Genomic DNA, 15,987 nt, shown 5'->3' on the forward strand with positions numbered 1-15,987 from the left:
CAACATTATGGAACTCTATCCCACAATCCCTCTGTGACCTCAACACCATACATGATTTCAAAACCCATCTCAAAACATATCTCTGTGCCCTATAAATGCTGACTCTCAGTTTTTTTTAATCATTTTTTATTTTATTTTTGCTACTTGTGAAGTGACCTTGAGTTTGTAGAAAGGCGCTATATAAAATAAACCTATTATTATTATTATTATTTAGCCCTTATTCCTCGATGAGAACTTTCATTAAGTAAATGTTAGCATAGAGTTTGATATAGGACCTTTATGCCTAATTACCTCAATCTGCTCAGGTGCCATCAGATCTCAGAGGTCAGGCACATCTAAAGGTGTGGGGGAACTGCCAACTCAATGAGGGTGGCTACATCTTTCACAACCATACCACTGTGACAGTGGACAGCAAAGGAACAACTGTTTTCATCCAGACTGACAAGCCAGTCTATAAACCTCAGCAGAAAGGTCTCTCTCCTCACACCAAACAGTAATGGATTAATAATAGTGTTAATTGAGTTTGTAATTCTAAATATCTTGAAACTGCCTGAAGATATTGGCCACGTTCAAAATGAAATACTAGTGTACTGCATAATGTGCAGAATATGCTGTATATTACCTACTTTTCTTTTTTTATATTATGTGAAATAATGCAATATGTAATAATAAACATTTCAAACATTAGTATGATGCATTGTTGCTACTAATTGCTTGGATGTTTAATTCAGAGTGTCCAGTTATAATTTTTTTAATTCATTTGGTTGTTATTCACTTTTAATGGTATTAATTTGAAATATTATTTCTTTTGTATGGTAGTATGCTATTCAGAACATTGCCAGTGTGTCATGATTACCTTTGAGAATGAAGCAATGTTACTAATGTTTTTGTTTTCTGTCTTTCCTTTCTAGTCCTTATAAATGTATTCGCAGTCATGCCAGACCTAAGGCCTACCAGTGAAAAGGTAGCACAACTTCTGTATAATTTTTGAAGTGACCTGTACAAACACTGAATAATGTGTTGTAGTGGAGGAGCATATAGTACCAATTAGAATTGTTTATACAAATCTTGCAAACAATTTATGAAGGGAGAATGAGAAGCAGGTTAGCTTAGCAGCACAAACAAACATTTAAATTACAGAAACATTTTCACCACAGACAACTTGGAATCAACAGTTTATTTCCGAAAGCAGCTCCAAGCGTAAGGTGTAGCTGTGCGGACAGAGTCTTTATTGAAAGGTAGTCTGGTAAAAGTTGGCTGCTCTTACAGATACCGAATTGATGCTGATCTTGAAAGGACTAAAGAAGCTTTTTACCATGTAGCTAAATGGTGTATAATAGAGCACAACACTCTGGTTCTGAGAGTAAAAATCTCATTGATTTTCTTCTTAAATCATGGTTAAAAGTGGAATTTCAGTTGAAGGGCAAATCAATGAATCAGAGAGTCGCTGCAAAAGAGCTCTGTAGTGACCACTCCCTTTCTTGAAAAAATCAAGTCTGTCTCCAACATTCTCATTTATATATTTGAAAATGTCTTAATGTTTTGTACTAAACTTGAAATTGATTCTATACTTATAATCAACAACTTTAAATCAGTAGTTTTAAAATGTTCCATATCCAGCTTAAGTTTATAGCTGTGCTTTGGAACATGGTAGCTGGTTTCTAGCTGGTCATGAGCTGGTACAAGCTGGTCATTAGCTAGTCCAAGCTGGGAGACCAGCTTAGACCAGCTACCAGCTTGTCATACCAGCTCAAGGTGATCAAGCTGGCTCAGGAAGATGGTAGCTGGTTGACCAGCTTCGACCAGCTCATGACCAGCTAAGGACCAGCTTGTTCCAGCTACCATCTTAAGCTGAATTTTCTAGCAGGGTAATTTTTAATTAATTATGAAATACGCAATGCTTCATGATACTGTAGTTCATTTCCTCATGAAAGACGTTCAAGTACACAGTCTCCTTTTTGTTTGATTTTAAAATACTTTTTTGCTTCAAATCAAAGTATGTAATGTTGTGATTCACCTCGGATCTGTTGGGTTTGGTTTATGTCTTAAAATTCTTTAACGGCAATATTTTTTACATCCATGTGGAAGAAATAAATGGAGAAAAAGTATTCCATAACAAATATGACTGAAAAAGTGGGTGGGCACTGTTGCGCACTATATGGGACATCCTAATCCTTCTAATCACTTCGTTTCTTTTTTATTGTTTTTCAGATTGACGCTTACATAGTGGTGAGTGAAGGCTGTGGGTAGAGACCACTCTGGATGAGAAGTGCGATAAGAGTGTTTATATCCCAGCAGGGCCCATGTTCAGAGCTATGGAGCTTGACAACTGGCCGGTGGTGTTGGGTTCCACCCTAGAACTGACCCTAGCGGGTGACTAGAGAGATAAAAGGGAATAAGTCTTCTTGGGACATTGCTCCCTGCTGCTCTATGCTTCCAGTCTTTTCCCACATGCTGCTTGGCTTTTGAAGCATCTCTTGGGCAAACACTTGCTTGGTTCCAGAAAATTCCTCTAAAAGCAGTGCAAATGGCCAAAGGGGTACTACAATTTTTTTTTGCTATGTATATGATGTTTAATGTTTATGTTAGTTTGGCACCATTGGCTTCTGACTCTCACTGGAGGAAGTGTCAGTTGGAGTGTGTGTAGATTTGCCTTGATTGACGCGGCTCCTGGAGTGTTGGGCCTTTGAGTCAGGGCAAGGTCAGTTTGTTTAAAAAGCATCATTGGCTTTGGAACATGTTTGCTTAAGCCTGTTTCTTTGCTGCCTTTTACAAGTGTAAAGTGGCCTCTGAGTTTAAGCCAAGCAAATAAGCAAAAATGTGACTATTTTTCACCAAGATTACCACTGTGTTTACTCAGGACCCCAGAGGCTCCCGCATAGTCCAGTGGAAAGATCTGAAGTCTATTTGTTGTGGTAAGAACTGTAACTGTCACGTTATGTTGCTTTCTATATTTGTGTCTTTTTTAATCATGTCACCATCATTGTATCACACTGGCTCTGTGCCAAATGGCACCCTCAGCCCTTGCGGTCCTCCTCTGATTCTAATTTGCTGCCTGAACTGTTGGGTATTAGTTTGTGGTGGAGTCTGTGCCAGTGTGGGCTCAGCAAAAGTTCGTCATTTTGGACCGGGCCACTGTAAATTAAAGACCCCAATCACTATGATATCTAATACATTTTTATATCTGTTGTCAGGAACGGTCAATATGAGCTTTCCACTGTCAGACCAACCTGTCTTTGGCGAGTGGTTTGTCTTTGTGGAGATGCAAGGCCACACATACAACAAGTCATTTGTTGTACAGAAGTATGGTACGTTGCTTGAATAACAAGAGTTAGAGAAAGAATGAAATGGAGAAACGTCAATAAACCTGGACTTGAAGAATCTAGTCTACTTTACATGTTTCTTCCACATTGGTGTGCATAATAGTTTTTGGTGGTTCTTCTTGAACAGTTATGCCCAGGTTTGAGCTTATCATTGAGCCCCCTCCCTACATCCGAGATCTGAACATGTGTGAACAAGTCACAGTTAAGGCAAGGTAAGAGAGACAATCCTCCTGACATCTCACAAGTTGGTTAAAATTGGTTTCCAATTTCACAGTCACCCTATCATCCACCAGGTACATCTTTGGGAAGGCAGTGATGGGCAAATTAATGGTTAACATGACAGTAAATGGTGTAGGCTACTATAGGCATGAAGTTGGCCACACAGTGATGAAATCAATGGAGGTATGTGTATTCTTAATAATTTCCCTGCTGAAAGGACCAGCATAGTCTCCATCAGGCTTCTTAACTAGTTTAACCAGGAAGACTTCCTTGGTCAACCAACCTCACCAGAAGGACCATGCTGGCTGACCATTTTTTAATAATAAAGCGACAAGTGGGACACCCTACAGTCTTGTGGACTTCATGGGCATATATTAGCAAAGGCCATGAAACCACAAGTGCACATCAAGTGCCTAAGTATACAAGCACCCAGACTGCACTAACCTATATTGAAATTCATACAGGTCTAAGCTGGTCTTTTCAGTTGGTTTTGCCATAGTATGTCCTTTTTAGTTCCAAAGAACTGCAAAAATAATAACTAACTTACCATAGCATTCCCTTTTCTCCTACATAGATCAAAGGTTCAGCCACTTTCAGCCTCTGTGTGAAGGACATGATGCCCTTAGAAGTTACTGACCATTTCCGGGGTGCGGTCAACATGTGGGTGACGGTGAGCAGTGTGGACGGTGGACGACAGACCGTGTTTGATGATTCAACACCAGTACATAAGCAGCTCATTGATATCAAGTACTCAAAAGACACACGCAAGCAGTTCAAGCCTGGTCTGCCTTACAAAGGGATGGTAAGGGAATGCTCAATCTCCTGTTGGCCTATGTTTAATTGAGATAAAACATGTTCTGATAATCTAATGTCATTAGTGCTAATTTGGAATGATTGTTTTACACCACTGACCTCAGATTGAGGTGACCTATCCAGACGGGAGCCCAGCTGATGGAGTACAGGTCCGAGTTAAGGCAGAACTCACCCCAAAGGACAACCTCTACATCAGCGAATTGTTCTCACGCAATGGCAAGGCCATTTTTGAGATCCCCTCTATCCCCACAGCTGCCCAGTACGTCTGGTTGGAGGTCAGTGGGAGGGATTTGGAGATGAAGCCTAGTGGTAAAGGGACTGGGTTGGTAACTGAAAGGTTATAGGTCCATCCCTGAATGGGGTGATCCCTGAAGGTCTACCATTGTACCCTTCAACAAGATACCTGACCCTAGAAGTAGTTTCAAAAGGACTATAGTGTTGTTGCCTTCACACTAGAGGTTTAGTTGTGAACCTGGGTGTTATTGACCATAAAGTTTGTTACATTAGATTAATGTGAAAGCTGTCTTCCAAACTCCAAACCTATGAAGCACACTTAAGTCTGTTTGAAAATGTTTTTCTGGGGTTTGTTCTCAATTTGTACTTACTGTAAAAATTTAAAGATAGTTGGGGCATCATTTAGGTTTTTTCAGTTGCCACACAAGTGGAACCCTCTGAAGATCTTCCAGGCACCCTTTTAGTTGTCTGAGGAACTTAAACTTAGTTTTGCAAGAACTGCAAGTACTGTCAATGGTTTCTTCAGTAACCCCATAATGGAAAGGCTTTGAGGCTCTTAAAATATATCTTGAGTTTCCTTGTGTACATAAATAGGATATTTGAGGCTTCTTTGGAGAGTGCCTGGATGATTTCCAGAGGGTTCTGTCAGTATGGCAGCTGAGGAACCCCAAATGGTGCCTCAAGTATCTTTTTAATTTCCACAGTGGATAGAAACACAATCCAATAGTAAACTTCTTTTGACTATTAGAATTAAAACTATTGTTCACCAATTGTTTGGTAGTAGCCAATCAATCAATCAATCAATCAATCAATCAATCAATCAATCAATATTTATTTATAAAGCACATTTAAAAACAACCATGGTTGACCAAAGTGCTGTACTTTATTAGTCTTTATTAGTTATTGCAGGAAAATAAAACATACAAAGTAGATACAAATACAATAATAAGAAGATAACCACTTTCTCTAGAATTTTCTAAATAAAAGAAAGATTAGAAATCGGGTGAAAATTAGACTAAGTGGAGGGATCAAGTTTACTAAGACTAATTGGAAGATTTGCACCTCAAAACTGTGATATATGCCTGTAGGTAAAGGTCAACAATGAAAAGTGTCTTTAAAAACAGTCATAAGACCCCCTCCACGTCCAGACGAACATGGAATTACAGCCGTGAGGCACCAATTCCAAAAAAGAATATAGCTCACCTGGCTTAATGCAAGATTCAGTAACACATAAAAAAATCTAGCGCATATGAGGTAAAAAAAGTCTTGTTTACCAGAGACCGGGCATTAATAAGAGCCATCTTCAACTGTGATTACATTTTCACAGACTGTGTTTGATGACACAGTGGATGAAGTTAATGCAAATTCACTCCTCCATGGCGAGGACGTGGAGAAATCTAACATGGAAGTGCAGAACAGAATTCAGGTATAATATGGTGCAGCCATCGATGTTAACCATCCCGAAGACGCCGACTTGCACTGTGTCGATGGACAAACCCAGATCCATGCAAGAAGGAAGGAAGCTGCGCACCACAGTCCAGCATCAAGGCCGATCTGAGCCGCACAGCAATACCCCCACACTTTCCTCGCCAGCTCCGGCATCTTCGCTGAGACAGATCCACGGGAGGCCAACACAAGTATGCAGGGGGATGAGAGGAAAATGGTGGAGAGCAGAAACGCGGTCCGCAAACATCATGCCTGGGCAGGGGAACGGCCACACTACGAATGTTGAGTAGTTTTAGGCGGTCGTAAACCAATGTAGAGTTGCAAATTGAGGTTAAGAAAGACAATAATAAAAATAAAGTTGATGCAAATCAGACAATGTCTTCAATTTCTATCTTTCAGATTTCAAGTTTGGTAAGATTGGTAATAGTGACAAACCTACTCCAGTGGTAATCACGTTGATGACGAAAGAGTTTTTGGAAACGTATTGCAGTTCAGAACTAGCCACAATATCCAAAGTGACTCGTCAAAATTGACCAAAATCGAATTTCAAACTCTGATATTTCAAACTTTGTACAAGTGTCAATTACATGAAACGTTAGTAAATTGTCAAGTTAGTTTTTCATATTTTGTCTTTTCTTACAGTCAAAAGTGACGGCAATTGACGGCAAACCTGCAGGAGACCGTTATCTCCCCAACTATTTGTCCATCAGTAGCTGGTATTCTCCTAGCAAGTGCCACATCATGCTCCTAAATCCCAGTGCTCCTTTCATGGTAAGGCTCGCCAACATCTTTATACATACATACACAATAGCCAACAAACGAATGCGAGACTATAGCATTACATTTAGTAAAACAAAATTATGTAAAATATAAAAATCCAGTCAGCTTTTTGTTTTTGTTTATACCTTGTATGTTCATTCAGCTTTTAATCATGGAAGCACATGCTTTTGTTTAGATTGGACAAGAAGAAGAGATTTCTATGATGTCCACCTGTCCTTGTAACTTCACCTTGCACTATGAGATCTCCTCTCGTGGGAATATCGTGCAGTCGGGTCAGAGACGTATGAACAGCATGGCCTATCGCAGAAAGAGAGCTACAGTTACCTTCGATGCAAACATTCATACAACTACCAAATCGACACATCACTTAGGTCAGTAGTACTGCAAGAAGTGGCAGTAACTGTGAGCTACATTATAAAAGGTTGAGATTTGTTTGTTGACATGTTGACACATATAATGAAGCCAATATTAAAATGATCTGTGTAAATGGTTTGTTTATTTATTCTTTACTTTCTCTTTATATAGAATGAATCACTTTTGTGTACATTGCAGTATAATTATGTACATCTCTACCGGACAAAAGGTTTTGAAATACTACATTTAGTTCATAAAGGTAATGTTATAAATGTTTTTTCTATTTTCCTCCTTATTTTTCTCTGTCCATGTTTTTGTCCTCTGTCTGCCCCAGACTCTGGTGTTTCCTCTTCTCAAGCTGAGACGGACAGCTGTTTGTCAGTTCTGCATTTCAACGTGACTCCCTCTATGGCCCCTCTTAGTCGTTTGCTGGTCTACTATGTGCGGGAAGATGGCGAGGGAGTGACAGACAGTCTACAATTTCCTGTGCAGCCCAGATTTGAAAATGAAGTGGGTTTCCTGATTCCTTAATGCAACATCCTAGCCAGTAAGCTAAGATGCAAGCCTGGCTTTTAAAATATTGACACATATCTTTTTAATTGTCTTTAGGTGTCTGTTTCTTTGTCCACAAATGAGTCAATGCCTGGCAGTCCGGTCAGTCTTAAGGTCAGTGCGGAGAGTGGTTCATGTGTATGTGTGGCCTTGGTGGACAAAAGCATGTACCTTCTCAAACCAGGCTTCCAGCTCACACCAGAGAAGGTCAGTCCTCATTAAAACTTCTCTTCATTCATGTTATGAATATCATGTGACTGGTGTAAGATTACAGTCTGCGTGGGTTTATTGGTTTGCAGGTGTTCAAGGAACTGGCTGACTTTGATGTATCTGATGCGTTTGGGGTACCCAAAGACGAGGGGCATTTCTGGTGGCCCAGATTGTTATCACGGCGACGGCGTTCTTCTGTGTTTCCATGGCACTGGGACATCACTAAAGATGCCCGTTTTGCTTTTACGGTGAGTACCTGTTTCCACTTCGGTAGTTGACTAAATTACATTTTTTTGATTTTGGGTTAAAATTTACTGAATAATTAGCATTTGACCATCAAGTCCCTTGAATAATTTTAAATAACATCTGATAATCTATATTATATAAAAAAAATTAAAATACTAATGGACAAAATCCATTAACGGCACTCTGCAGGACAGTAAAATAATATATTGTAATGAGAATTAAAACTGATTAAATATAATTGTGTTAGAGGCAAAAACGGTGTATCCTACAAAATGACTAAAAATAAGGCTTTGTAGACATTGTAGATGAGAAAACTTTACAGAGAATTTCATATTCAATTGTATTTTGTTCTATAATTCATATTTAAATAATTATCAGACATTTGTTAAGACAATAGACCCCTATGGTATAATGCATTATGCTTTTTCATTTGATTTTATCAAAATAATTATTAATTAAGATTGTCATTACTAGTGATTACAAGATTTCCATATTTGTGTCTCAATTTCATGATAAAATTGAGACACACAGAGAAAGTTGATAATTGATTATACAAGGTGCATTATTCATCATAAATCATCCATCATCATAAGTATCAGTATTAAATCATACAATTTAATATAGTAAAAAACAAACATAAAATTGCTAATAAATGATGTAATCTTATTTAGCACTATATTTACTCAATTTCACACAAACTTATACTAATAAGTTATATTAATTAAATGTAATAAAAGTTTATTATCTTTAAAAAAAATAAGATTGTATTTTAAATGATAGATGCCATTTTTTCTGATTTCTGTTTAGTCATAACATTTTTGTAATTTATTTCTGCATGAGAAATTGTTGATATATCAGAAAGAAGGAAATGACAGTACACACAGTAGTCCAGCCTCATTGGATGACATTTGCACATTACCAATCGCATTTTCTCATTAAAGACCCAATCAAACCAATTGTACATACAGTAAACAGTGAATATGTCATTTACTCATAGTGCACGTGAAGCACTTTTGTTTTTTTGAGTTGCACTCACTCGCTCTTTCGGATCTAGCGAGAGCAGCAGCAAACTTCTGAGAGTTTAAACACAGTGGATCGCCTGATGGATTATCACGGACTGACCATCAAGATTTGTGAATTATTAGAGGAACATTTGATCCTTGTCCTGAAGTTTTTGTTTCTGGCTGATGGAATAAATTCTTCAGAAGAAGATATTAGATGTGCGCCGGTCGGGAAGAAAAAGCTGTATTTCCGTGAGGTTTGTGAGTTATATCTGTTTAAACTAGATATCTAAATATTTGTAGACAGTATATGATAGAAGTTTTATTGATATTTGCCTTTTTATCATTAGACAAGACAGTTAAGAGATACAGGGAACTGTTGAGGAGAGACGGTGAAGGAAACAGGCGAGCACTTTATGCATCGTGGTTCTGTTTTACGAACTGTTTAAACCGGCCTATTATTGTAGTGTCACGATGTCACGTAACAAAAAAAAAAACTGTGATTGGTCTTTACATGTCTCAGACGCTCCTTCACATGCAAGCAGGCAATTCTCTGCACCCTTGTGGTCTTAAGAAACCAATCAGGCATACAACCCCAAGAGTCACGAGTTTGAATCCAGGGTGTGTTGAGTGACTCCAGCCAGGTCTCCTAAGCAACCATATTGGCCCTGTTGCTAGGGAGGGTATAGGCTCATGGGGTAACCTCCTCGTGGTGGCAATAATGTGGTTCGCTCACAGTGTGGCTCATGGTGAGTTGTGCATGGATGCCGCAGAGAATAGTGTGAAGCCTCCACATGCGCTATGTCTCCGTGGTAACGCGCTCAACAAGCCACGTGATAAGATGCGCAGATTGATGGTCTCCAACGAAGAGGCAACTGAGATTCGTTATCCTCCACCCATATTGAGGCGAGTCACTACGCAACCATGATGACCTAGAGCGCATTGGGAATTCCAAATTGGGGAGAAAAAGGGGGGAGAAAAAACAATCGGCCAAACTGTCAAATATTGGCCAATTTATCTGCCTCAGCGATATATCTGTCGACTCTAATCATCATTAAATTAAATAAATCCTATTATTTTAAAAAATATATTTTTGAAGGCACATTGAAAACATGCATTCACGTCACGTCAACCTCCTACATATTAATGCCATCTATAACCGATTAACAGACATTTATTGAAGACGTCAAACACTAATTTGTCAACATACCTGTTGTAGGAGATGGGGCTGGTGGTCATGACAGATGTGGTGAGTCTAAATCACAGGCAGAGTGGAGGGATGTACACAGACGAGGTTGTGCCCGCATTCCAACCACACACTTCCACCCTTGTGGCAGCCATGCATGCCCAATCTGGGCCACGGTACACTCGATAATCGCAATATTCAGAAATGAACATTAAATATCTCGGTGGTTGGTTGTCTCTAAGGTCTAGCTTTTCTTATGTCAGTGTGTGTTTTACAGGGCTGGGAACCGGAGGCGTACATTCTTCCCAGAAACATGGATAATGCACTGCTTCAATGTCAGGTATTATTTTTTCAATTAGGTTTTTTAGATTTTGGAGGTTTTAGAATGGGAATTCTTCTTTTATGGATTATTTAGTGATAGACTAAACAAGCAAAACACTGTTATATCGGCCGGGCTGATTAATCGGCCAACATTTGTTCATTTTGAGATTATCGCATCAATCTGCTTGCCAATTATGAGAAGCATTACGAAACGTGGCGTGATAAAGTCTGTTCTACATTAATCACATTTTTTGTCCTAACCAGCTGCGATTGCGAAAAGCGGCAAGAAACATTCTGTCGCTTACTTGGTTTTTATGTTTGTTGTGTTGTGCCAGGTAGCCCCACCCACTGTGAGCTATTATTGGTCCAAAATCTAGCAGTAAATAGTACAGTAAACATTAAATATATTCTGATTGTTGTTATTGTGACACGGCATGCTACAGTTTACATTCAGTATGGACAGACAAATTGCTTGTCGCTGGAATCTTATTGGATCACATCCAGTTCCACCCCACCCTGTGATAGTTTCAAACTCCACCAACATCATTATCAATGGATGCACAGTTTCTGTTTCAAATATGTTCGCGTACATTGTTACATATGCTATTTGCGTTCAGATGTTTTCAGTATTTAGTCCTTTTTGCATTGTGTTGTATTTAGCAATGTAGTACCCCAGTGTAAATGGTAATAATATTGGCACCGTCTATTTAGCAATATTAGCAAGCTAGCTTTCTAGTTGTCTCATTCCGACCAAGGTGTACATGTTAACTAGTTAATAACTATGCTAGCTAACGTTAGCTAACTTTTTAAATTGAGTTAAATTATTAACATAAGCTGTAGCTAGCTTACCCTTTTTGCAAGACAGCTGGTGCTTTTATATTTTTATATATATAATATATATGTATGTGTGTGTATTCACTGTGCATTCATAAAATATTCTACATTTTTCCTACATTTTTTTCAAATTTTATTATGTTGCAGCCTTATGCTAAAATGCATTAAATTATATATTTTTTTCAGTATATTTTTTTCACATCAATCTACACTCCATACCCCATAATGACAAAGCAAAAAAACTGATTTTTGATAACTATGCAAATTTATAATAAATAAATAAAATATCATATTAAGTATTCAGACCTTTAACACAGTACTAAGTACTAAGGCCATGAAGCACCTTCGGCAGCGATTACAGCCTCAAGTGTTTTTGGATATGATGCGACAAGCTTTGCACACCTGGATTTGGGGATTTTCTGCCTATCCTCTCAAGCTCTGACAGGTTGGATGGGACAGTCAGTGGACAGCCGTTTTCAGGTCTCTCCAGAGATGTTCGATTGGGTTCAAGCCCCGAGCTCTGGCTGGACCACTCATTCACAGAGTTGTACCTAAGCCACTCTTGCATTGTCTTGACTGTGTGCTTAGGGTCATTGTCCTGTTGGACGGTGAACCTTCAGCCCAGTCTGAAGTCCTGAGCACTCTGGACCAGGTTTTCATTAAGGATATCTCTATTTTGCTGCGTTCAGCTTTCCTTCAACCCTGACCAGTTGCCCAGTCCCTACCACTGAAAAACACTCCCATAGCATGATGCTACCACCACTACAATACTTCACCGTTGAGATTTTTTGTGGTTTCCTCCAGACATGACATTTGGAATTTAGGGCAAACAGTTCAATCTTCATTTCATCAGACCAGAGAATTTTGTTTCTCACAGTCCTTTAGTCCAGAGTCCTTTAGGTGCTTTTTTGCAAAATTCCAAACCAGGCTTTAATGTGTCTTGCGCTGAGGAGAATCTTCCTTCTGGCCACTCTGCCATAAAGTTCCAAACTTCTTTCATTTAACAATTGGAGGTCACTGTGCCCTTGGGAATCTTCAATGCAGCCATATTTTTTTGTAGCCTTCACCAGACCTGTGCCTCGACACAATCCTGTCTCTGAGCTCTGCAGGTACTTCCTTTGACCTCATGGCTTGGTTTTTACTCTGATATGCAATTTCAGCTGTGAGAACTTCTATAGACAGGTGTGTGCCTTTCCAAATCATGTCCAATTAATGGAATTTGCCACAGGTGAACTCCAATCAAAGTGTAGAAACAGCTCAAAGATGATCCAAGTGTCATAGCAAAAGGTCTGAATAGTTATTTCAACGTGATATTACATTTTTTTTCTTTTTAATAAGTTTGCAAAGTTAGCAAAAACAGATTTTTGATATGTCATTATGGGGTATGGAGTGTAGCAATGTAGTACCCCTGTGTAAATAGTAATACTATGTTGTATTTAAAAAAAAAAAATGTGTTGTAGCATAGTGAAAAAATGAAGGGTGAATACTTTCTGAATGCACTGTATATCGGCCAATGGCCACAATGGACCTTATTTTGTCTGGATTGACAACAAAGATGTGAGGGACAGACTTGTAGTCTCTTCAGTGGGTTGTATTGCTGTTTAAAATGTTTTGGATTGTTCTCCTGACAAAATATTGAACCAAAAAAAAAAACCACATCGATCCAATAAATATCAATTAAGCAAAAAACTCCAGGAAAGTAAGCTGTGGAAAATGAGATATGATGTATGAGCTTGATACAGCTTTATACATTGAATACCATTAAAGAGACTGCAAGTCAGTCCCTCACAGGAGTGTTTTTATTCACTTTAAATATCAAATATGGCGCTACTGTGAATAATGCCTAATGACCCTGTTTACATGCCCTTAACAAAACGGTTTATTCCAGGGTTTTTTCAGAAAGCAGCGTTCTAAAATGTCATGTAATACCATTTTCCTTAATCCGTTTAAGGGATTAACAAAGTGGTTTTACACACCTAGGTTTCTCCTGGTGAACACGGATTATGTGGCCATTTAAACGCATAAACAAAGTTCTTATAGGTTTTTGAAGAATGCGCATATGCGTGGAACAGAACAGATAACTAATTTCATAGGATGGAGCCCTGCATCATATCAACATGTCAATGCAGTGGAAAGAATTCAACATTTCTGGGAGAACAGTGGGAAAAGGGAAATCGGACACATGACTATACCAACTGTACCAATTTATACACACTACTTGTTAACAAATATTGGCTACTGTCCCTCACATCTGTGTATATGCACTCAAGTGCATTGGGGGAATCCAGAAATTTGATGTAATAGGGAAACCCTGCTATTGCAGTGCAATTTCGCTGCAGGACAGGGAATTAAAAAGCCATCCTCAGATGCCATGTTTGTTATTTACTTTAGAGTCATTGGAAATTACTGTATGTTACAGCAGCTTTCTCGCAATAAACTTTCTGGTGTCCATGTAAAATAATTGTTTGTCTCTAGATATCACATCAGAATCTCCTGCTGAAAAAAACAATAATAGGCCATCAGACTAAACATTAGCAAAAATGTTCTTTATGATTTAGCTTAACCCAATAATTCTTACCTTATTTGATTGACAGTAATGTTACCGGAGAAGCAGAGTTACGAATGGATGTCCCTGATTCCATCACCACATGGGTGGCAGAGGCTATTGGTTTGTCTGCTGATAAGGGGTTGGGCCTGGCTCAGACTGCAGAACTGCGCACATTCAAGCCCTTCTTCATGGACATCACCCTGCCATACAGCATTATTCGTGGTGAACAAACGAAAATCCCACTGACGGTGTATAACTACCTCTCATCTTGCATAGAGGTGTGTGTGTGTGTGTGTGTGTGTGTGTGTGTGTGTGTGTGTGTGTGTGTGTGTGTGTGTGTGTGTGTGTGTGTGTGTGTGTGTGTGTGTGTGTGTGTGTGTGTGTGTGTGTGTGTGTGTGTGTGTGTTTGTGTGTGTGTGTGTGTGTGTGTGTGTGTGTGTGTGTGTGCGTGTGCGTGCATGTGTTGTTACTGGCAAGTGTGATTGACAAGTGTGAAAGTTGCTTTACTGTACCTGGGGTTAAAAGCAGGTGCATTGTGAAAAGCCCTAAAATCTAGTTTAGCATTATTACTGCTCTTAAAGTGATAGTTCACCCAAAAATCTATATTCTCATAATTTACTCACCCTCATTTCGCATAAGAGATATTAGGTAGCATCATTACAATTGACTTTCATTGTATGTTTAAAAAAAAATGAAATTAATGAAAATGATGACAGAATTTGTAATTTTGAGTCATTAAATTCCTTTAATGCAAATACTTATGTGACTTTGATACACTATCATGGTTGCTATGATCACTAATTTCAACCCTAATATCATGTTGACTCTAAAACATAAATTTGTGTCAGCTTATTCTTGACTTATTATTTAGGTTCAGAGGGGTTTCGAAATCGAATCCTTCAGGAATGATGGGAGGCCATGAGTAATGCAGCATGGAAAATTTGCAATTCACCTCTAAAATTCCCTAGACTCTTTCAGGAGCCCTTGGGAATTTATGCCATATGAGTTTAAATGCAGAGAACATGTGTTTGTGTGCTGTGGTGAAACTCCATGACCAATTTGTACAATAATATTTTCTAGGTCCATGTGAAAGTTTCAGTGCCCAAAGGGATCAAATTTGTGGGTCATCCAGGGAAACACCATCTGACCCGCAAAAAGTGTGTTGCGCCTGGAGAGGCAACGCCCACTTATATTGTGCTGCTCTTTTCCGAATTGGTGGCTGCCAACATCACAGGTTGGCCATTAAAAAACTTTAACAATGTTGCATTCTTTGTTGAAATTTTTCAAACACCTCATTTCCCTCCTTATGTTAAATTTTGAATCCCATATTTTCAATGTCGAGTTTTGAACCTCACTGTATGTATTCAGTCACTGTCATATTCCTAATTCATGACTTCAAAGAAATACATTTCAGCTTGTAAGTCTTTGAACGGAGGGTCAAGTTTAACCCTTGTCGTTGACTTAATGTAGTGAACCATGCTGGACGATGTTCTTTTGGGTAATCTGAAAATTTAGAGGAAAAGTACATATTGGGAGGGGGGGCAGTGGGGGTCTGTTTCATGGATCTTTGTGGCATGTTGATGAATTTGTAGGTCAGTGCTGGCCAATGGGCCCCCCATGGCTCTTGCCTAGTCCCTCCAGATCCAAGTCCTTCCTTCTCAGTACACTCATACAAAGGGACTTTGCTGGCGAGCAGCCATCCCTCCACGGAGCCATGTGTGCATCCTATTAGGCCATAACGGGTGCTGCTAAAAAAGAAAGCATGCTGCCAAAAGTCTCCCATTTTGCACTTTTCGTTTGTATATTCATATAACGTTTATGCACTTCAAATTCAGATATACAGGCAATGCATTTGATCCATTTTTAACTGATATTCACACTTTTCCACTCATCGGTTATTGGTTTCAAATATCGGTTTTG

At 38.9% G+C, this 15,987-nt stretch overlaps 1 protein-coding gene across 1 annotated transcript in view; it reads left to right on the top strand.

Moving 5' to 3' along the window:
- LOC127640028 (C3 and PZP-like alpha-2-macroglobulin domain-containing protein 8) overlaps positions 1 to 15,987 on the top strand; it is a 49,450-nt gene that overhangs the window by 5,692 nt on the left and 27,771 nt on the right. Inside the window, exons 4-21 of the mRNA XM_052122402.1 lie at positions 306 to 471; positions 912 to 964; positions 2,212 to 2,229; positions 2,861 to 2,915; positions 3,195 to 3,308; positions 3,451 to 3,535; positions 3,617 to 3,725; positions 4,117 to 4,344; positions 4,460 to 4,630; positions 6,678 to 6,806; positions 6,991 to 7,186; positions 7,504 to 7,679; positions 7,779 to 7,928; positions 8,021 to 8,179; positions 10,398 to 10,540; positions 10,642 to 10,704; positions 14,114 to 14,345; positions 15,148 to 15,301. Coding sequence (XP_051978362.1) covers positions 306 to 471; positions 912 to 964; positions 2,212 to 2,229; positions 2,861 to 2,915; positions 3,195 to 3,308; positions 3,451 to 3,535; positions 3,617 to 3,725; positions 4,117 to 4,344; positions 4,460 to 4,630; positions 6,678 to 6,806; positions 6,991 to 7,186; positions 7,504 to 7,679; positions 7,779 to 7,928; positions 8,021 to 8,179; positions 10,398 to 10,540; positions 10,642 to 10,704; positions 14,114 to 14,345; positions 15,148 to 15,301 — 2,401 coding nt within the window. The remainder of the gene's footprint in view (positions 1 to 305; positions 472 to 911; positions 965 to 2,211; positions 2,230 to 2,860; positions 2,916 to 3,194; positions 3,309 to 3,450; positions 3,536 to 3,616; positions 3,726 to 4,116; positions 4,345 to 4,459; positions 4,631 to 6,677; positions 6,807 to 6,990; positions 7,187 to 7,503; positions 7,680 to 7,778; positions 7,929 to 8,020; positions 8,180 to 10,397; positions 10,541 to 10,641; positions 10,705 to 14,113; positions 14,346 to 15,147; positions 15,302 to 15,987) is intronic.

This window comes from Xyrauchen texanus, chromosome 48 (assembly GCF_025860055.1).
Source record: "Xyrauchen texanus isolate HMW12.3.18 chromosome 48, RBS_HiC_50CHRs, whole genome shotgun sequence".
Classification (NCBI taxonomy): Eukaryota; Metazoa; Chordata; class Actinopteri; order Cypriniformes; family Catostomidae; genus Xyrauchen; species Xyrauchen texanus.